The sequence below is a fragment of the Nicotiana sylvestris genome, chromosome 4 (assembly GCF_000393655.2).
Source record: "Nicotiana sylvestris chromosome 4, ASM39365v2, whole genome shotgun sequence".
NCBI lineage: Eukaryota > Viridiplantae > Streptophyta > Magnoliopsida > Solanales > Solanaceae > Nicotiana > Nicotiana sylvestris.
In genome coordinates this window covers 86,760,605-86,781,494 of record NC_091060.1, presented here as the reverse complement: position 1 = coordinate 86,781,494, position 20,890 = coordinate 86,760,605, and the positions used below count along the sequence as shown (strand labels likewise).

The 20,890-nt window shown below is 35.4% G+C and overlaps 2 protein-coding genes across 4 annotated transcripts; both read left to right on the top strand.

The window, feature by feature from the left end:
• The first annotated feature begins 5,176 nt into the window (after positions 1-5,176).
• On the top strand, positions 5,177-13,128 carry LOC104212768 (uncharacterized). Of its 3 annotated transcripts, XR_011406844.1 has the most exons (14): positions 5,177-5,396; positions 5,479-5,547; positions 6,396-6,461; positions 6,537-6,612; positions 7,168-7,245; positions 7,674-7,771; positions 8,473-8,546; positions 9,566-9,653; positions 9,750-9,907; positions 10,213-10,255; positions 10,575-10,640; positions 11,694-11,771; positions 12,142-12,453; positions 13,017-13,128. XR_011406844.1 is itself a non-coding variant. In XM_009762122.2 (13 exons), exons 1-13 carry the CDS (start codon positions 5,292-5,294, stop codon positions 12,217-12,219), a joined length of 1,077 nt encoding a protein of 358 aa, XP_009760424.1. In that variant the 5' UTR covers positions 5,177-5,291; the 3' UTR covers positions 12,220-12,626. The 3 variants fall into 3 exon arrangements, 2 of the variants coding, with proteins under 2 accessions (XP_009760424.1, XP_009760426.1); XM_009762122.2 differs by lacking the exon at positions 13,017-13,128 and having other exon boundaries at positions 12,142-12,626; XM_009762124.2 differs by lacking the exons at positions 10,575-10,640; positions 13,017-13,128 and having other exon boundaries at positions 12,142-12,626.
• Positions 13,129-19,315: 6,187 nt separating this feature from the next.
• On the top strand, positions 19,316-19,696 carry LOC138889807 (uncharacterized). The gene has a single exon (XM_070173143.1). The coding sequence runs from the start codon at positions 19,316-19,318 to the stop codon at positions 19,694-19,696; it is 381 nt and encodes a 126-aa protein (XP_070029244.1).
• Positions 19,697-20,890: the final 1,194 nt, after the last annotated feature.

Below are 20,890 nucleotides of genomic sequence, written 5' to 3'. Positions count from 1 at the left end.
CCATTCTGAGAGTCCTTAAAATATATTTGAACTTATATTTGAGTGTGTGGACTACTTTCTCTCTGTGGTTTGTTGGTGAGGGCACATGATTTAGGATTGGTAGGGACAATGAATTTTGAGTTGGCACAAGTAGCGAGCCATACTGTGAAATGCATTAGAGTCAAGTTTTGAGGCAAAGATGTTAGAAAGAGTTACATAAATATTTTAAATAATCTTGGCATGAGTTTATAACTTGAGGAAAAGTATAAATAGTGCATATGCTGGGTTCTAAGCATTGATATAAACCATTGTCATTGATATGATACATGAGTATGTTTTGAAAGTTTTCTTGCCGACGTGCTTAATTTTAAGTTGTTCGAGGACGAACAAGAATTTAAGTGTGGGGTGGTAATAAATAATGAAAAGTGCATATTTTTTTAGTATATTTGCATATTAATTCTTGTGGGAGTCGTGCGAAATTACATGATTTTTTAAGTGAAATGTGCCCATTATGTGTTCTTATGTGTAGGAACAAGTTTTGATGATAAATGATCAAAAGATGATAATTTGACACAAAAAAGGAAGAGATGGAAATAATTGGGTGTTCGTCCAATTTCGTGCGTGGCACAAAAACAGACACGAAAAAGGAGAAAACTGAAGGCACAAAACAGCGAAGTGAAGCGAAGGCACTGGTCGCTTCACGAATTGGGAAATGACAAAACTTGAGTCCGCGTCCATGGGTGGGCGACGCACGAAGGCAGACGTGGATTCCAGCTTTCCTATTCGATATTGGATTGTATTGGACGACCCTCCACCCTATCTAGATCAAATAAATACGCCCTAAAACACAACTTTAGAGGATGAGACACAACTGTAGGATTGCACAACACCTTTGGAGGCAAGAATACACTAGGAGCAAGGAGGAAGATTCAACCACGAGTTTTTCCTTCTTTCTTCTTGTTTTCTATTGTTGGTTATGAATTTTAATATTGTATTTTCACATACTACTATGAGTAGCTAATTTATTATTTAGGGTTTTGATGGAACCTTTTGGAGGATGAATTCTTGTTATGTTTGAATATAATTTAGCCTTTGAATTTCTTTAGTTGTTCAACTACGTGCTTATATCTGTTGATTGAATGACCATCAACTGACCGTGCCTATTTATTATGTATTGCTTGGGAAAGGGTACATATTTAGGTAGTTATTGAACAAAGTCACTTCTAACGTATATGAGGAATCAATACGGCAGGTTTAAAGGTGGGTTTAGGAATAACAAAGCCTTGACATGGTCATAGTGAGCGGTAAAATTGTGCCAGCTAGCATAATTCGAGAGAATATATCGAGTAAATTATTGTACTTTCTCGGGAGAGAATTACGACACCTGAAGTGTGCATGATCAATAGAGAATAATTAGGCAAAATTATAGAAGACATGGCGGGAAGGATTCCGACAATTGAGGAAATCATAACTCTAAACTTTCTTAAGCTTGTCTCCAATCCTTAGTATCTTTTGTTATTAATTTTCTATTTTAATTTGTTAGTTAATTAGCTAAATATAATATGTATAAATTAGGAATTTTTCGAGCTTGCCTTTTTAGTGATATTTAACATTTATAGTTAAGCCTTAGTTCTCTGTGGGATTCAACTCCGGACTTTTTGACTGGATTGTATTTGCAGCGACCGCTTATCCTTTTTAGGAGTAGAGTTGGGCGTGATCAAATCCCCCGAGATCAAAGTTCCCAAGGGTCTCAAGGCTTAGGCCAATGCTTGCGCCGGAGAGAGCAACCCAACCTAAAGTTAAACTCTACTCCCAAATACTTTTAACCACTAACGACTAACTCTTCCTTATAGGTTTGAATGCCAATGAGACAAACCATCCACTATAACATTTCATACCACAGAAACATACTTTCCCTAGTAGAATAATGCAAGGAAAACACATAGAAAAAATCCCTATATTTCAGTATTAAATGAGTGAAGCACATATTGAATAATTTTTAAAGTCAGACTTCTAAGCACACATGACAATAGGAACATTTATGCTATTGTTGCTAAAAATTAGACAACAAGAGTCGAACATCTCACAAACAGATAAGGCACATAGTTTGGAATTGTAATAGCTTTAGGATACAGATACTAATGCCTTAACATTGATCACAGGTGAACACACACCTAGGTTAGTGACATTACTTAAATCCCTTGAGATCCTTAGTACAGATTTATCCCATATTGCTGTCTGAATGTCATCAAGATCCCTTGTGAGGGCATCCACATCTGGCATACTGGGCTACTGATCAAGGTAGGAATCTCCCTTGAATGAAATGACACATGGAACTCGTACACTATGGATCTAATGGGAGGTAGAGTCTGCATATATGGAACATGCTCATTGGTGGCATCATGCTCCCTCGTCAAATCAGGTTCTTCATTCTCATCCTTATCATCATCACCATCGTTAAGAAAGGGTGTGTCATCTCCAGACTCATCAGCATTATCGTCGTAAGCACTATCATCTTCCTAACTATGTGCATCTGCCAGATTCTGACTAAATATATCGTCTTCAGGCAATTGAGTAAGGACAAGACCTTCAAGTTGCTCGTTTTATTGCACAACCAATAAAATAATGAGTTTCTCAAATTCATCCAAATATTACATATAAACTTTATCACTTAACTTACAAATCATAATCTGTTGATATCCCATGATGCATATTATCATGTTACTGATGACTCACGGATGGACCACCATGATCCAACACAACAAAACTAGGCATATTCCAACTGTCCGTTGGTTCATAACTTGTAAAAGTCATATCTAGCCGGTATCCCCTTTGGAATATATGATTGTTAATACAAATATAATACATAAAAAATATTGTAATACAAAGGAAAATTAAAATTTACCACTCGGCTTGTGGGTTATTTAAACTCGAGGAGAAATTATGTCCTCGCTCCTCATTCGCCCCGTGGAGATAAGTTTAGATCTAGCCAAACTCTTTCAAACGGAACCTGTTCGGATAAAACTGCTCCAAAATAACCACCAGATAATTGAGGGTTATTCCTATTTTGCAGAACCTCAATATTGCGAACGTCTTCAGCCTTGACTACATTTCTAACATTTTTATCACAAGAAATTTTCGATGTTTATCCGAAGTCCTCAAAAAATCTGTTAGAGTTTTATCGTCTTCAATGTTAAACTCAGCATAACAAGCAACCCTTTGCGGAGTTACAGAATATGGATATCTTCTGGTTACTTTAATATTAATCGAACATTTCCTCACACTCATTTTTTCACTCTTCGGACATTATGACAAATTGCAAAATAAGTTGAGCAAACAAATATTTTGGAAGACCTGGAGGATTCTGCATAAATTTTGTTCGAAATTTTGAAACTCCTTAAATAAGCAAAAAATCAGTCTGGGGGTACAATAAATGACGGTATAGCGCATACATAATATGCGCTATATATGTAGTGATTCCTTCTTTGACCTACCGAGTGCTTACATCATTCAAGGGATGTCATCAAGGGTGTATTAACAAGAGCATTATAACAAAAACATCACTTGAACACTTGAGAATTCACTTCAAGCATTCAAGCCTTCTAAAAACAGTGAACTCAATTCTTAAGAGCTTGAAGAACAAAATTAAACGCTACTACGGACCAGTTCCTAAATCTAGTATTTTGTCGTCCTTAGTTGAGTTGTAACTTTGTGATTGTTCTTATTGTAATTCCTAAATTGCTTAGCTAGAAGCGTTTCTTAGGAACCTCCGTATAAAACCATAAACTTTCTGAGTTTGTGTTGTGACTAGAGTTAGTCATAAATTAAAACCTTTGTAACTAGTGAGTGGCAAAGTGTCTTGTGGTAAGAGTATCACAAGTTAGTTGAGTTGAAGTCTTTGTAATAGAGTCATTACAAAGTGGCTTGTAATAGAGTGTTTACAAGTTAGTGAAGTTAAAAGCCTATAAGTGTAGGTCGTGATTTTTGTCCCCTTGTGTGGGATTTTTCCACATAAAAATTCCTTGTCTCATTTATTTACTGTTTCATTAGTATTCTCAGTAAAAACTCATAGAGACTCATATGAACTAACACCCAACTTCTTTGTGGATAGGGGTACACCTAGGTACTTGAAAGGTAGTTCACCATTTGCAAGCCCTAACATCTGAAGGATTTGCTGTCTATCTGCCACAGGGACACCTCCAAAATAAGCTTCACTTTTACTAAGATTTGCTTGAAGACCTGAGACTTGAGTGAATTGGCTAAATTTCTGCTGCATTACTTACACTGTCTTCAAATCACCTTTGGCAAATAATAGTAAGTCATATGCAAAGTTTAGGTGAGTAATTCCAAGCTTTACACACCTAGGATGATGCTTGAACTCCTTCTCCATCTTCAAACAAAACTCTCTGGACATTTTTACAGTTTAAAGGGTGATGAATTAAAAAAATGTAAAAGATGACCAGAGTATAGATCTATCAACGATTCTACAGCAGTGTAAAAGAAACTAAACAAATACAAAGAATATTAAATTTTAACTATTCAATGTTCTAAAAGATAAATTTAAATCATATGAAAGGAAAGATATTCAATACATTGTAATTTGCTACTCATAATCGCTACAATATCTTATGTCTTGCCAGTGAATATGCTAGAAATAAGTTAGATTCAATATGAGTAGCATGTTAGATTTGGAAATTAGGATTTTGAAATTAATTACTTGTTCACTTGTAACTGTTTTTATAATTTCAGAGCCCAAGGAAAAATTGAATGCTTTATTATTTTTAAACTTAATATATAAATATATTTTTCACATATAAATTTATTTGGTACGATTCAGTATTTTTTGGTTATTTTTATAAAATAAAAAATCAACCATAATTATCGGTATAATTATAGATTTATATAAAACCTATGGTTTTATTAAAAGCAACCTAAAAATCGATTCGGTACGATACAGTTCGGTCGGTTTAGTCGGTTTTTAAATATCTATTGACACTCCTACACAAAGGAGGAATTAATAAGGGTAAAATAGAAAATGCATATGATAAGAGGAGCAGAATGTCTGTTGTTTAATTATGGAGGAGCATTTTGATTTTTAAGGCAAAGTTGGAGGATCAAAATAGGTTTTACCCATATAATTGTATATAATCAATGTATATGACTAAAGAAAAAGTAAAACAGTTTTTTTGTAAAAGAAATAGGTAGAATTTTTCTCCTAAAGTTTTTCTTTTTTCTTTTCCCTAAAGTCTTTGTAATTGTTGGGCGTTGAAGCAAACCCATAGAACCAAAAGCAGCAGCAGCGAAACTGAGAGATGGTGGAGTTGAAAGCAAAGTGGTTGAAGAAAGCAGTGATTCCTTCCACTGTTATAGAGCATCCTTCCCCGGGCAATCTCCAGTCTACTCGTCTTGCCCTTCATGTCCGTTATACTAATTGCCTCTTCTTCTTTTTTCCCTATTTCCATTTTTCCCTATTCATTTTAACTCTTTTTCTGAGAGCAGGTGAATGATGATAACAATTCTTCTTGTTGGGTCTATGTAGCTTCTGGTTGCCATATTTACAGACTTCTTGTAAGTCCTTATATTCAAAATTCCCTATACTGACATGCTTTACACTTGTGTATATGTATTACATGTGCAAGGTTTCAGAAATTATCATATGTGCATGTCAAAAATCACAACTTTCTATATTATTATATTCAGGTTAGAATTTTTTTTTTTTGGTTCTTCCAATGTTTATTGGAGCCACTCACTGGAACATTCTTTTTACAGTCCCCAAATGAATTCTAGAATGCTAAACTGAGTTGCCATTATTCTCAAGTTATTATAATTTAAGAGAGGGGAAAACCTGAAATTGTCTTTCCAATTATTATAATTTTATTTCTTGCATGTCTGATATCCAAGAGGCTCCAAAATTTTAAGTTTATGAGTTCCGACAGCAACCTCATGTTAATATACAATAATAACTGGTTTCAGAGTGAAATATTTATTGATAGTGTATTTCTTAATACATATACAGGGCTTGGACGAAAGCTACATGATTCGTGTGAACCTATAGCTAACACTATAGATCTGCCCCTGTTGATATGACCCTGCACACACAATTTACGCCTTCTGTTTGTGATTTGTAAAGGTGACAAGAAGAGATAGAGAGACAGATTGAGGATTGGTTGGGGGTGGGGGAAGTTGAATAAGCTACTCTGTCGGATTGCAGATTGTTGTCATGTAGTTATTTAATTTCGTCCTCGGTTATTATTGTTGTAGTTATCCTGTCTATAAAAGACAATAAGTTCATTATTGACTTGACACACATTCTTGCAGGTTATTAGCTGACTAACACTTTTACAAGCATGTTTTTGATAGACATGTTTGACAGACAAGAAAGAGTAGTTCATTTTATTTTCATTTTCACTGTACAGATTCCGATGAAAAGTTCACTGATCAACCTAGGAAAGGGGGACCTCCTAATTCCTGAACAATGTGAGGTAAACTTGTCATTTCTTTTGTAATGATGCAAGAAGAAAATTGTGATGTTGCTTAACAATGACGTTCATGTGAAGGTTCTAGAGGCCTCAGTGGTCAATCGCTGCCCCCATCGGTCAGAAATCCAAAGCATAGTGCTAGCTGAAACTGAAAGTAAGTTCTGGAGACATGCTGCATATCTTCTGATTTCCATGAGTTGCACTTGCATTTTTAAGTGGTATTTAGCTTTTTAATATTTGGCAGCTCTTGTGATTTACTGAAAAGTTTGTTGCTATTCTCTTATTCTGAAATAATCCTCCTAAGGTATTGAAATAAGGCATGGTGATAAAGGAGTTCACTCTACTTTCCACCCAAGAAAATGATGTGAGGGAGGCAATGATACATATAGATAGAGAGACAGAGAAGGGGAATTAGAAAAAGAAACGACGGAAATGGTCTGTTGTATCACATCATTGAATTATAAAACTAGTATTAAAACTTTTTTCTTAAGTTAGAAAGTATTTGTACCATACAGTGGTCTTGTACATCTGAAGGATTTTCTACCTCATTTCCTTTTAAGAACTTGCTGCTTTTACTTCTTTTCTATCTTCCTTATTTTTTTGCTATGCGGTTTTTCCATTCGTTTACAGTGATTTTTTTTCTATTAAGTACTTGAAGCAGCTAGCCTCTACCTGTCAACAACTTGATGCTATGTCTAGCTCTCTACAGGCACTGGTTGCTTAACACTGGGAAGCGTGGATTCTTATGGTCACCTTATTGTCTCAAGATTAGATGCCAGTAGTAAAGGTATCTCTCCTGTTTCATTTTCATCACAGAACTATATGGTGGTGGATTCGGATAAACATTAACAGTTTATTTTGATGTAGCTCCTGGTAGACCTAAATTTTCTCTATGGATATAGGCGTTAAGCAACTGTTAGTAACTAAATTCACTAGTTATGTGGTCCAACATGCTCACTTGTTTAGTTTTATTATAATTTAACTAAAGATGCTGAGCTTAGAGTAGTATAATCTAACGTATGAGTGATGTTGTTTACCAACTTGCTTCTTGATTAAAACTTATTAGATAAACTGATAGTTTTGCTAATTAGACTAGATCTAAGCAAAATTGTGTAATGTGATTTTAACATTGGCCAGGAATTGAATTTCACTAGTGAGTTATTCTTACAAGCATGATGTTTTGATTGTGGTTTGATCAAGTGCTCTTTTTTTCAGATGTCAACAGGCTTACGTATTCTGTCTCTCCTCGAGATTGTGGTGTTGGAGAAGGTAGCTGGGCAGGCCTTTGCTTCAACCCTACTCAATGGTCCATGGTATTTGATCTCATGTATCTGCTAGATTTGAGTTTGTACTCCTTAATCCTGATGTCTCACATCTTTAAGCTTCTTCCTGCTCAGTAAAGTTTGTATGAAAACCATTGTATGTGTGCTTGTGGGTGCAAATTAGAGAGAATTGGGGTGGAGGGTGGCCCTTGTCCTTGTCTTCTGATTAGTTTGCTATCCATTTGCTGTTGTATATCTTCCGGTGTGCTTCAATATAGCTTGTGTCCTTTGCTTGAGAGTTTTCCAGCTAGACTATCTGCTGTTTGGAACAAATTTTACTTTTTGTCTACGTTATACTGAGAAATGTGAAATGATGGCAGAAACTTTCTTAAAATAATCTCCTTGCCTCTAAATGTAGCGTTGCTTACTTTTTGCCCCATGTATCTATTGCTTATTAAGCTAAATAACTTCAGCTAGTCAACATACCTGAGCACAAAATAGTAAGTTTCTGTTATTCTCAATGTCATTTTGGGTATTCAAATGAACTCTAAAGCACTTTAAGTTGAGTTGAACTCTTGGAAGGCAAGTGGAAGGTTATTTTTGTTCTTCTTCCATATGCATTTCATTTTCTTTCTTTTACCATCTTCTCTCTCTCTGTCTCTTTGTTCTCTTTTGCAAAGAAAAAATTCTTTTTAGTGGCATATTTCTTGCTTTCAGCCTGAATTACAGTATTCACTGGCCTTTTTCCTCAGGCAGCTGTGGCTCACAGTTTCTCCAAAACCGTAGATGTTTATGACCAAGATATTCATCTCCGCACTTTACGTACGTAAGTACCTATCTTTGGTTTGGAGACAGCAGTTATCCTTTACAGTATCATCTCAAACCGTTCATTCTATTTCTTGCTACTGTGTTCTCCGGTTCTACACACACTCTCTTTTGGTGTTGTCCCCTCTTGTCTTTATTTTCATTAATGTGGTGCTTATGCTTTCCTGAGCCGAGGGTCTATTGGAAACAATCTCTCTATCCTCACAAGGTAGGGGTAAGGTCTACGTACACACTACCCTCCCCAGACCCCATAGTGTGGGATAATACTGGGTATGTTGTTGTTGTTGTATATATATATATATATATATATATATATATATATATATATATATATATATATGTGGAAGTTTTCTGTTACCTTGGGCCTTTGGAGGCAGTGTTGCAAAAGCTAACACCAAAAATAGGAAACTATTGCCAAATGCTGAGTTTACTTCTTGTGGTCGGAGATAAACAAGTCAAACATTAAGGAGCACTAATACCTTTAGCAGATGCTTTATTTGTGAAAAAAGAAACTGAAGATACAAGGCATCTTTTTATCCACAGTCCAAATGCTCGTCAACTTTTGAGTAAAACAGCATACACTATTTGAAGTGTGAACAAAAGACAAAATAAATAGAACCAAAGCAAAACAGTCCAGGAATTAAATGCACTCCCTCATAGCCATTTCTATTACTCATTCTCCTTTCCCGTCAACAACAACAACAATAACAACAACATACCCAGTGTATTCCACAAGTGGGGTATGGGGAAGGTAGTATATACGCAGACCTTATCCCTACCTTTCCCATCATACTAATCAATTTCAATAATGTCTCTCTATGAAAGCTGAGTATCCATGTTTATACCTGTGACTTGCTGTCTGTAGTAGCAATTTTTGGAAAAGTATTTGGATTGCATTTCTAACTGCTATGTGTCCGTCGGACGGCAAATAATTCTATTCGTGGACTATTTTCTTTTTTCCTTTTTTTTTCTTACTTAAATATCTATGAGAAATCTATGCAAACAAGAATCATGTTGCAGATTGTCGTATCCATCATCACTTATGTTCATCCAAAGTTTTTCTGGAGGGGGTGAAAGCTCTGTATTAGCAATTGCAGAAGGTTGCCAGGTGATGTTCCTTTGTTTTTCATTTTCTTATGTTGGAATCATGCAGAGAATTCCCTGTTCGCTCCTGATTCTTCTCTGCACTCTGTATTGACTGCAGCTGTCAATATGGGACTTGAGAATGAATGAAAAAGGTGGTTGCGTGCGTCGAATCTGTGGATCAGTAGGAGATATCTTGTATGCAGTCTGTAATTCTTCAAAAGGTACTATTGCAACTGGTGGAGCTGATCGCACTGTGACCGTCTATGATCCTCGAAGGTTGTTTCCTCATGAAGCTTTACTTGGTCCTGAGGGATTGTTTGCTATACTAGTATAAAGAAAAATTATATTTACAGTGTTCTTGTGCGCTTAATCAATTGCAGATCACTTGGAATACACTATGCCAACTTTGATCTTGTCTATCATCTCATACATTTCTAATCTTTGCATTCTTTTGAAAGGAATATTGCGGTTTTTAGCTCTCGGATATGTTCTCTCTTTCAACTTCTCATGAAGTGTGTAATTATCTCAGTTTCCTATGTCTGCTTCAATGTCCTGATGCGAAATATACATTTCAAATGCAGGTGGTCAGCCATCTCAAGATGGCTAAACTGCTCTAAGTATGAGGTAAATTTCTGTCATATGTGTGTGTATTTGGGGGGGGGGAGGGGGTATTTTAGTTATTTTGTGTAATAAGGTATCAAAGGAACTTCTAAAAAGAAATCCTGCCAATAGTACCCTTGTCTCAAGTGAGGCCACACAGAATGAAGTTGTTTGGTCATACATTGAGATTCTCATTATTGGTTCCCTCAATCTCAATGACCATTCTTTTTGTTTCTTTTTTCTTCTATTTCCTTGCTGTTCATTTTTTTCTTTCAATGTTCTTCATTATACCCATGCTTTGTTCTTCTACTTCTAATTAATATAATATCTCATGCTACGGCAGATAACTGGACTTGCTTTCTCTTCCATTGATCCTGAATACGTCTATGTGCAAGGAGTTGACTACGAGGTGACTGTTTCACAACCAACCATTCATAGTTTCTCATGAATTAAGTAGAGAATCTGAGTTGCATCGTTACTCCAACTTATATCTTCACTTCCTTAAAACATAGAACTAACATAGAGCCCATATTGATGTAAATTTTCAGCACAGCTAGACATTCCTTCAAAGATGTTCAAAATCTTTTTCCATTATTCCAACTTGTATCCTCAATTCCTCAAAACGTAATAATCCCCATTAAGATCCAATATTGTTGATTGCTGTACTTTTTAAGTAGTGACAGTCTGGCCGACAAATCTTACTAAAAGTATTACTGAGGAATTTCTCTCTTTATTTCTGTTCAGGTCCCTAAACAATAAATGTAGAACTCAATTTCTCCGCTCACTACCCAACCCAACTCTCTTTTTCCTTTTAGTTCTTTGAATTTGAAGATACTATCTTCTAATCTGTCTCCAATTTTTAGTAATTTTTTTTTATTCATCCCACCAAGCAATGAGTAAAATGCATTACATGGTCTGTCTACCATGATTAAAATGTTATTACTCTTTTTTCCCCTTCAAAGTAGAAGCATAAATCACTCAAGTAAGCGAAAACCGGTTCTTGTTATTTAGTAGTTTCCTTCCACAGATTTTCTTGTTCTTTATTTCCTTTTTCCCCTTTTCCTTCCCTACACTATTGCCAATTTTGTAACGTCAGTCTCAAGATAGTGACAGGCAGCAGTCTGTTGCCCCATGAAATGATTACTGTCATCTATTGTTAGTTTAAGGGCCCAAAATGACGAATGGTTTATAACTTGCGAATTTGAGGTCCTACACCACAGCCATCTGGTCTTGCTCCATCCTTATACATGGTGCATTTTGATTTTTGTTCCTCATAATAGTCATAGTGCCAGTAGTGATTTGTTTCCATCACCTTTTTCCTTCTCCTATTCTTGATAAACTTAAGAGAGCATTAATTTGTGCTATAGGTATGCAATTGAATGCAAGTATTGTACAGCCTTTATACTTCCCATGACAATATCATTGATATTGAATAGCACAATTGATGAATACCTCTGCACAGGTCTTCTGTGGACGATGGCGAGAAAGCAAGAAAATATTTTCATACCGAGGAGATTCTAATTGGCTTGGATTTAGCAAGGTATGAACTAAGTGTAAATGTGATATGCAGATTATCCAGCTCTACTTGGTTAATTTGATGGTGGTAATCACTACCAATGCACTTCTTTTATTTGAAATGGATCAGCACTGTGATCTGATCTTCTGTTAAATCAGATGTCGCTTCTTGACTAACTGTTGAACTCCAGTGTTGTTAACAGTATCATTTTGCTTGATTCTGTTTCCTTATTTTCCCCCTGTTCACCTCCTCATGAACTGCTATGTTTCTGGAACTGTTACGCGGACTACTAGTGTGTTTGAGAGTTTTTGTTCAGTAATATGCCAACTTTGCTATGAAACTTGTTTCTTGTTATCCCTCATCCATTAAGCTCTTTTCTACGTGTTTTTTACAGTGTTCAGACAGAGATGTCTTAGGGGGTTGGTGCGACTCAGGTAGTATATTTGTGGCTGATATCCATGGAGTAAATTGAGTGAACGGATTACACCTGCCAAGTGACTTAGTCTCTGCTGAAACAACCTTCTGAATGAATGTGTTTATATTCTTCATGCACTTTCTACCCTCGGCTCGTATCACCAGTTTCACTTAGATCAAGGCTTGATCAGCTCAAAGGAGATGTTAGTTGCACGAGTCCTGCATCACTCGAGTCAATCAGTTAACAGCATCAACCATCTTACTAAGAGCCAGTTCGCTTCCCAATTACATTGTAAGGTTTTTTTAGAGTAACATGTTAGCAAAGAGCATAACAACTATACTTAACAGTCACTAATGTAGTCCAGCATCTGAAGGGGACAGTGGCAAATGTAAACAAATGTTTTCCTGAATGTTGTTGTGCATGTTATTCTATTTATTGAAAAAACGAAATCCTTTTCATTTTTAGTTATCTCTGTTTTGAGAATAATTAAGTCGTGATAATTGGTTCCTTCTTCAATGATAAAGGACGCTGCTTCCCTTCTTAAGATATGACTGGTCTCAACTCCATTCTGTTCATATTATTTATTTTTTAAGATAGTTTTACAACTCTTAAGAAAGAAATTTTATAACTTTGAGTATTCGCCTAAATTGTATTTATCTCTTAAATTTCTTACTTAATTACCACCAGCTAATCGAAACATTGAGGGTGATTCGAAAAAATAAATAATAAATAACTTTTTATTTTCTTAAAGTATCAAATAGTGCTTAAAACAAATTCCTTAGTCAAAACAATTAATATTTGGAATTGGATGGAGTTGTAATAGTTTCTATTATTTGGATCAAATTTTTCTGCAGGTTGAGCGAGTCAACTTGGATGAATCTTTCAAAGGTCAAAGGTCAAGATATCTACATTTAGGGGACAAGATCAAAGCTGCCACTTGAAATTAAGCAATTTATTGTAATTACTTTTGGACCCTATAGTTTGGAGTCCTGACTGGGTTGGTAGGGTGGAGTTTTTTTTTTTTTTTGGGGGGTGGGTGGGGGGGGGGTGGGGAAGGTCGCTTGGAGACCAACAAAGGGTCCCACTAAAAAATAAACTTTTGGACAATACCTAAAATGGCCCCACCCTTATTTGGACTAACCCCTTCAAGGCTAAGGTATGGTACCACCTCACCACTCCGAAACCCTAGTTAAAAAAAAGATGGAAACAGAAATAAAGTAGGAAAATAAATACTACTACTACTAGTGATTATTTTCCATTTTTTCTTTGTATTTTTCATATCAGGGGAGGTGACAAACCCCCTCATATATTATTTTCTATTATTTTTTTGAGCAGAGGGTCTTTAGGAAACAGTCTATCTACCTTCATTAGGCAGAAATAAGACCTGCATACACTTTACCCTTCCCAGACCCGACTTATAGGATTTTACTGGCCTTCTTGTTAAAGGGGTATTACGTAACGATAAGGTTTAAACCTTCCATCTCAGGAAAAATTGCACAGACGCCCAAATTGGTCGCTCCCATTTAACTTATACCCATTTTTTTAAAACTTTTAACTTATACCCACTTCTTAAATAACTCCAGCCTCCTTTCTCCTCATTCTTCTCCTCCTTCGTTTTCTTCTTCTTCTGAAATAAATAGCTGAAATATGCAAACAAAGGACCTGTCTTCCTATAAATCTGTGTCTTCCTATAAATCTGTGTTGCAGAATTTGGAGATTTATAGCAATCACAAAGTATGAATATTGCAAAAAGAGTAACTGCTGCACAAAAGAGAATAGCCAAAGGACCTGCTATCCATCCTAATTGTGCTATGCTCCATGCAAGTGATAGGAATCACCATGTCTGAAGCACTCATAATGCTGGGTACTGCATTGTTTCTCCTATATTCTGCACTATAGAATTCTGATATAATGGATCCACCACCTTTGCTCATAAGCAAATCTTCAGTATTTGATTGGATAACTAAATCAGATGTAGTGATCTCTTCAGCCTAGTCTTAGCCTCATATGCAACAATGACAGAAGCATTGTCAACATTAGATTATGAATTTCTAAAACTTCAGCTCTAGAGCTGAAGTTTCCCAGTTACAACATAAAAACTTCAGCTCTAGAGCTGAACTTCAGGCCCCGCTACTAAAATGCTGAAGTTTTGCGTGATTGCCTTTGCTATTTCAGCCCCGTATACTGAAGTTATGCGAAAAAGCGGGTACGCTTGCAATTTTTTTTGCAAAGCGGACACAAGTTAAAATGTGACACAAAAAACGGGTATAGATACAAATGCCCCTCCATCTCAATTGTGGAAGATAGGAAGCTCGTCCCATGAGCTGGCCTAAACCCCTAATACTAGTCAAATAAATGGATAAATTAGTTAACCTTTTTTTTAAAAAAAAAAAAAAATTTCACTAATTTCCAAGATTCTAATAAATGCAAGTTGCAAATCAAGGGTTCTTTGATAATGGCATTAAACCAGCTTTGGTACAAACTAAAAATTTGGGATTTAGTGATGGAACCTTATGCCAAATCCCAAATTTTTAGAGTGTGGGCCCTAAACCGTATGGGAGTTTACAAAATCACATGATTCATGCTCCTTGTTCTTGAATTTTTGTATAGATCTGAATTAGTTAGCTCAACTTTTAACTATTATTAGGCAAAGTAAAAATTGCACGGGCGTCCTGGGCGCCCCTTTTTAACCTGTAGCCACTTTGTCTTTCTGTTTGTACTCGTACCTGTTTTTTTTGTTAAAAGCCATTTGAAAAGATTATTTTGCCCTTCTTTATTAAAAGACTATTTTCTCTCCAAGTATACGCTAGTACTCTACTATCTCTGTCTCTCTCTCCCGTTATTCGTATTTTTTTGATTTGCTCTTCTCTGAAATCAAAGGGTTTTCGTCGTTGTTTCGAATTTTCAACTGCTAGTCGTTGTTGTTCCCACATTACGATTTAATCACAGGTACATTGCATTAACTTTCTGGGTTTTATTTTACGATTTAATTTCTGGTTTTGGGTTTGATAGTCATATATTTATGATAGGGTTTAGTTTGATAAGTTCATTAGTTTTACTTTTACGTTTGTATTTTTAGGTTTTTTGAACGAGTGTTTATGTTGTTAATGAAAATTCTATAAATTCTTTTGTGATTATACGTTCAAATTTTTAAAAATTTTCAGAGTTAAATAGATGATAATGATACCTTAGATAGGAGCTGAAGTTTTTTTTATGTTTTGGCATTATTTTTGATTTTAAATTTGTGTTTTGTTTTTTTGCTGAATGTTTTGTACTTGTATGGAGAACCAGAATTAAGTTTTTGTGTTTGTAACTGGTGAATTCCATCTTTAGGAGCTGAAGTTTTTTGTGTTTGTAACTGGTGAAGTCCAGCTTTAGGAGATGAAGTTTTTGTGTTTGTTACTGGTAAACTTCAGCTTTAGAGCTGAAGTTTTTGTTTTATACCTGTCGAACTTCAGCTCTAGAGCTGAAGTTTTTGTTTTATACTTGTCGAACTTAAGCCTTCTTAGGTGTTGAAGTTTTAAATGATCTTTTTGATAATGTCCTGATGTTATTATTTGTATCTTTTACTTTTTTGGACAGATGGCCCCTAAAGCACCTAAGATCCTAAAGTAGCTAAAGAAGACAAAGCACCTAAAAAACCTAGACTACCTGTAGTAGCACCAGGTCCTTATGTCCCTGAGCCTCCACCTACAGGACCAGGACAAAAATATTTTGAATTTACAGAATGGTTTAACTCTAAGGGTTAGTGGAAGGGGAACCATGATTTGAAGAGTTTAATTGCAAATTTCTTGACTCCTGCACAAAGGGATAAGCTTAATAATGGTGCATTTAGATACATTATTGCTATGGAGAATTTCAAATGCAGCAGTGAATTCAACCTTTTGATTTATCTCCAAGCTACAGAAAAATTTAGTCATGTTTTGTTTGTTCTCAAAGATTGATCCAACTCTTACTTCCTCAGGCAACGCATCGTGCCTAAGTATTTTACATGGTGGAGATTCTTTCACCTTTTTCGTCACTCTTTTTCTTGATTTCTGAGAAGCACAAGAACTTTCAGCAATTTCTTCAATTCTATGTGATGTTATCGGTATAAGCTCCATGTTTACTTCATCTTCATTGTTGTTTATCATTGCAGAAGGTGAAAAAAGCTTTGTTGGATTGTGTGTTGGTTGTCAATTTGCATTATTAGCTGTCCTTCTTCTTCTTGGTCATCGACAAACTGGTATGAATTTATTGGAGGAGGGGGTAATTGTTGCAGCACTATGTATTATGAAGTAGCTGTAATGTTAGAAGGTTGTTGCCCGTTGTCTACTTCCATTATTGGCACTCGTACTTCATGTTGAGAGTCAACAAAAGGTTCTGAATCTATCGCATATGCAAGAGATTGGTTGAATGCTGCTGATTCTGAAGGTTGTATTTTTTCGATGACGAAATGACAATTCTTGTAGGCTGAATCAATTGTAAGCAAATGTATACATGTACTGAGTTCTTCATCTGAAGTTACAAGCATTCCTTTGCTTGTATTTAGTTTGATATCAAACCATACTTTTAATGCATATCTGGTTGAATCAATATTTGCAACTTCACTAATTTTCTTCAGGAAAGTATTGAATGATATGTCCTTATTAAGTAGAACAAGTTTTGTATCATGATCCAAGTATTTAAAATCAGGAGTCCAACTCCCATTGAAAGTTATAACAATGCAAATCGAACTCATCCTGCAGATTCATGTTTAGTGGCAAGTATTAGGAAAGTGAACAGAAGAATTTTTTAGGTTGTTTGTGCTGAAGTTTTTACAAATAAACTAAATCACTTAGGCATCTTCTCCTGAAGTTTTTTTTGGAAAAAGATGTATGACATAATTAATGAATCCTGCAAAGAAAACTTCAGCTTATAAGTGTTAAAGTTTTTAGAGATAAGCTTAATAACTTCAGCATATTAGCTGAAGTTTTTTTATGATGGTGATTCACCAATGCAGGGGAAAAAACCTTCAGCACCTAGGCCGAAGTTTTTTTGGTGCAATATGATTTTTTAATTTAGCCAGTGTAGGAGGAAAACTTTAGCCCTCATGCTTAAGTTTTTAAGTAATAACTAAAAAACTTCAACACCTAGGCCGAAGGTTTTTTGGTGCAATATGATTTTTTAATTTGGCCAGTGTAGGAGGAAAACTTTAGCCCTCCTGCTTAAGTTTTTAAGTAATAACTAAAAAATTTCAGCACCTAGGCCGAAGTTTTTTTGGTGCAATATGATTTTTAAATTTAGCCAGTGTAGGAGGAAAACTTCAGCCCTCCTGCTTAAGTTTTTAAGTAATAACTAAAAAACTTCAGCACCTAGGCCGAAGTTTTTTTGGTGCAATATGATTTTTTATTTAGCCAGTGTAGGAGGAAAACTTCAACCCTCCTGCTTAAGTTTTTAAGTAATAACTAAAAAAATTCAGCACCTAGGCCGAAGTTTTTTTGGTGCAATATGAAATTTTAACTTATGTTTTATGCTTTTTTACCCAGTGTACGAGTAAAACTTCAGCTTTTAATTATTGACAAAAAAACTTCAGCAACAAAACAATCATATAAAATTTAATATAATTTCTTCTTCGTTGTGTTATTTGCCAGCTCGTTAACTAAATAACTTCAGCTTAAAATGTTAGAATTCATCGTCAAATAGATTTAGAATTGCAAATTCAGCATATCATTGAGGTTTGGCAAACAACTTCAATCAATCAATCAATCAGAAAATATATAATTCAAAAACTATTTTGAATTCTGGAGATGAATTTGAATACTTACAATGTATTTGAATTTGAATTTGAATTCGGAATTTGAATGCGAGACGCGTTCTCAGGAGAGACGGACTGATGGAGGAGATACGGAAGAGATCTGGAATTTGAATCTGGGAATACAGAGGAGAGACAGACTCTTATATGTTTTGGAAGGGGTATAATTGTCATATTATTACGGATTTTTTGTTAGTTGGTTAGGAAATCAATAGTTTTTAAAAACAGGGTATAAGTTAAAAGGTGGCATAAAAATAGTGTACGATTGCAAATTCCCCTTGGGCAAACAGATCGAATAGACAAAAATTAAATAATCTCACTTTTTCAATCCCCTAAAAAGTGATACTCATAATACTAGAGGCAATACGAGATATATAAAGCAAACTTTTGGAAAAGGTGAAACTTAAACCCCAAATTTTGGCACTTCTTTTCTTTCTGGATGGATGAGTACTACACGTCTGCACCCTCCTTCCCATATTAATAGTCATGGTTATAAAAAATAGTTATTTCAAATTATTTATCATTGTATAAGTTCAAGATAAAATTAATTTTTTTTCCTTTTTTACCCTTAATAATAAATGTTTTTGAAGTTGGAGATACACATAAATAGAATAAATGTTCAACGAAGAGAGATTATATCTTAAGACATAAATAAGGGTAAAATAGTCTAATTATTTTCCTATTTAATATTTCTTAAGGGGCATGTAAAAGAAAAACACGATACATAATATGAGATAGAGCGAGTAGTAGATTTCTAATTCGTAGCAAGATTTAATTTTTGCTATCTATTTTAAGTGATACGGTTCCAAAATTAATAATAAATTAACTAATGTTTTGGTTTGATTTGATTAGTTGATTTTCTGGAGAAAAACAAAATTATACTTCAGAAATACCACATTGACAAATAGTGCTGATGAAAACCTAAATTTGAATATATTTTTTTTTTTTGAAAGAAAAAAAAGGTTGTTTACTTCTCCAACGTCTATAGAATGTATAGTTAAAAAGGGATAAGAGAAGCATGATCGTTTTGTTGAGCCACTTTAAGACATGTGCAGAAGTTTAATCAAAATGGTCAGTATTATTATTATTATTATTATTATTATTATTATTATTATTATTATTATTATTATTATTATTATTATTATTATTATTATTATTATTATTATCCGACAATCAGTTTGGTTCATGCCAGGTCGGTCCACTACGGAAGCTATCCACCTTATTAGGAGGTTGGTGGAACAGTACATGGATAAGAAGAAGGATCTGCACATGGTGTTTATTGACTTGGAGAAAGCGTATGACAAGGTTCCAAGGGAGGTGCTTTGGAGATGTCTTGAGGCAAAGAGCGTGCCGATAGCCTAGATAAGAGCAATCAAGGACATGTATGATAGAGCTAAGACTAAGGTTAGGACCGTGGGAGGCGACTCAGAGCATTTACACCAACGCTCTGCGCTTAGCCCGTTCTTATTTGCCTTGGTGATGTATGCATTGACACACCATATTCAAGGGGATGTGCCATGGTGTATGTCATTTGCTGATAACATAGTTCTAATTGATGAGAAGAGGGTCGGTGTTAACAAGAGATTGGAAGTTTGGAGACAGACCCTCGAGTCTAAGGGTTTCAAATTAAGCAGGTGTAAGACAGAGTACCAGGAGTGCAAGTTTAGCGCTGAGTCGAGGAAAGTAGGCAGAGACATGAAGCTTGGATCACAGGTCATCCCCAAGAGAGATAACTTCAAGTACCTTGGGTCGATGATTTAGGGGAATGGAGAGATCGACGAGTACATCACTCACCGTATAGGGGCTAGCTGGATGAAATAGAGGCTCTCATCTGGAGTCTTGTATGACAAGAAAATGCCACCGATACTCAAAGGTAAATTTTATAGAGCTGTAGTTAGACCGGCCATGTTGTATGGGGTAGAGTGTTGGCCGGTTAAGAACTCCCATATCCAGAGGATGAAAGTAGCAGAGATGAGAATGTTGAGGTAGATGTGCGGGCACACTAGGATAGACAAGATTAGGAATGAAGATATTTGGAAGAAGTATTTGGGTACGAGAAGAGGTAGAGAGAGGCCTAAGAAGTATTGGGGAGAGCTGATCAAGCAGGACATGATACGACTGCAGATTTCCGAGGACATGACCCTTGATAGGAAGGTCTGGAGGTCAAACATTAGGGTTGTAGGTTGGGGGTAGTAGAGTTTTCTTTACTTCATACCGGGGGGGTGAGGCGGGGTTGGATTAGGGTTGATCTTAGATGGCTTGCAGTTTATGTTGAATCCACACTATCCTTGCTGTTTATCTTAGCCCCGGGCCTTAGGTACTGATTACTGTTATTGCATGTCATTTATCTTTTGGTTGTTATGCTTCTGTTACTATTACGGTTTCTACTGGAGTTATTAATGAATTGCCTTTTCTTATTTTTTATTTCCGTCTTTCTGAGCCGAGGGTCTATCGAAAAAAGCCTCTCTGCCCTATCGGGGTAGGGGTAAGGTCTGCGTACACATTACCCTCCTCAGACCCCACTTTGTAGAATTTTACTGGGTAGTTATTGTTGTTGTTGTTGTTGTTGTTGTTATTATTATTATTATTATTATTATTATTATTACGATTCCATGCCTCTTAGGTTTATGGCATATCCCTATAATTAATCTGATATATCAAACTATTGAGAGATTTGTTGAAAGAACCGAACACCACATCCTAACATGTCTCCATCTAAGCAGGCCTTTGCTTTAGTTTTTATTTATTTAGGACAACAACTCGATGATTCAATTATTCATGAACTCCTATGACACTCTACCATAGATATCTTTGGTGATGGTGATAGATTTTTCTAATATCGTTATCCATTAAATATTTTATATATTTTTGCGCTGCACGATGGACTTAAATATAAAGAATATCTTTGAGAAAACCCATAAACACTAACTACTCCTATATAATATAAATTTATAT

What these genes read in the sequence shown, in the direction of transcription:
- LOC104212768 (XM_009762122.2), top strand. Translation starts at nt 5,292, where the DNA reads ATGGTGGAGTTGAAAGCAAAGTGGTTGAAGAAAGCAGTGATTCCTTCC. An exon ending in CTACTCGTCTTGCCCTTCAT is followed by an intron (nt 5,397 to 5,478) that starts GTCCGTTATACT and finishes TTCTGAGAGCAG; the next exon opens with GTGAATGATGATAACAATTC. An exon ending in GCCATATTTACAGACTTCTT is followed by an intron (nt 5,548 to 6,395) that starts GTAAGTCCTTAT and finishes TTCACTGTACAG; the next exon opens with ATTCCGATGAAAAGTTCACT.
- LOC138889807 (XM_070173143.1), top strand. Translation starts at nt 19,316, where the DNA reads ATGTATGATAGAGCTAAGACTAAGGTTAGGACCGTGGGAGGCGACTCA.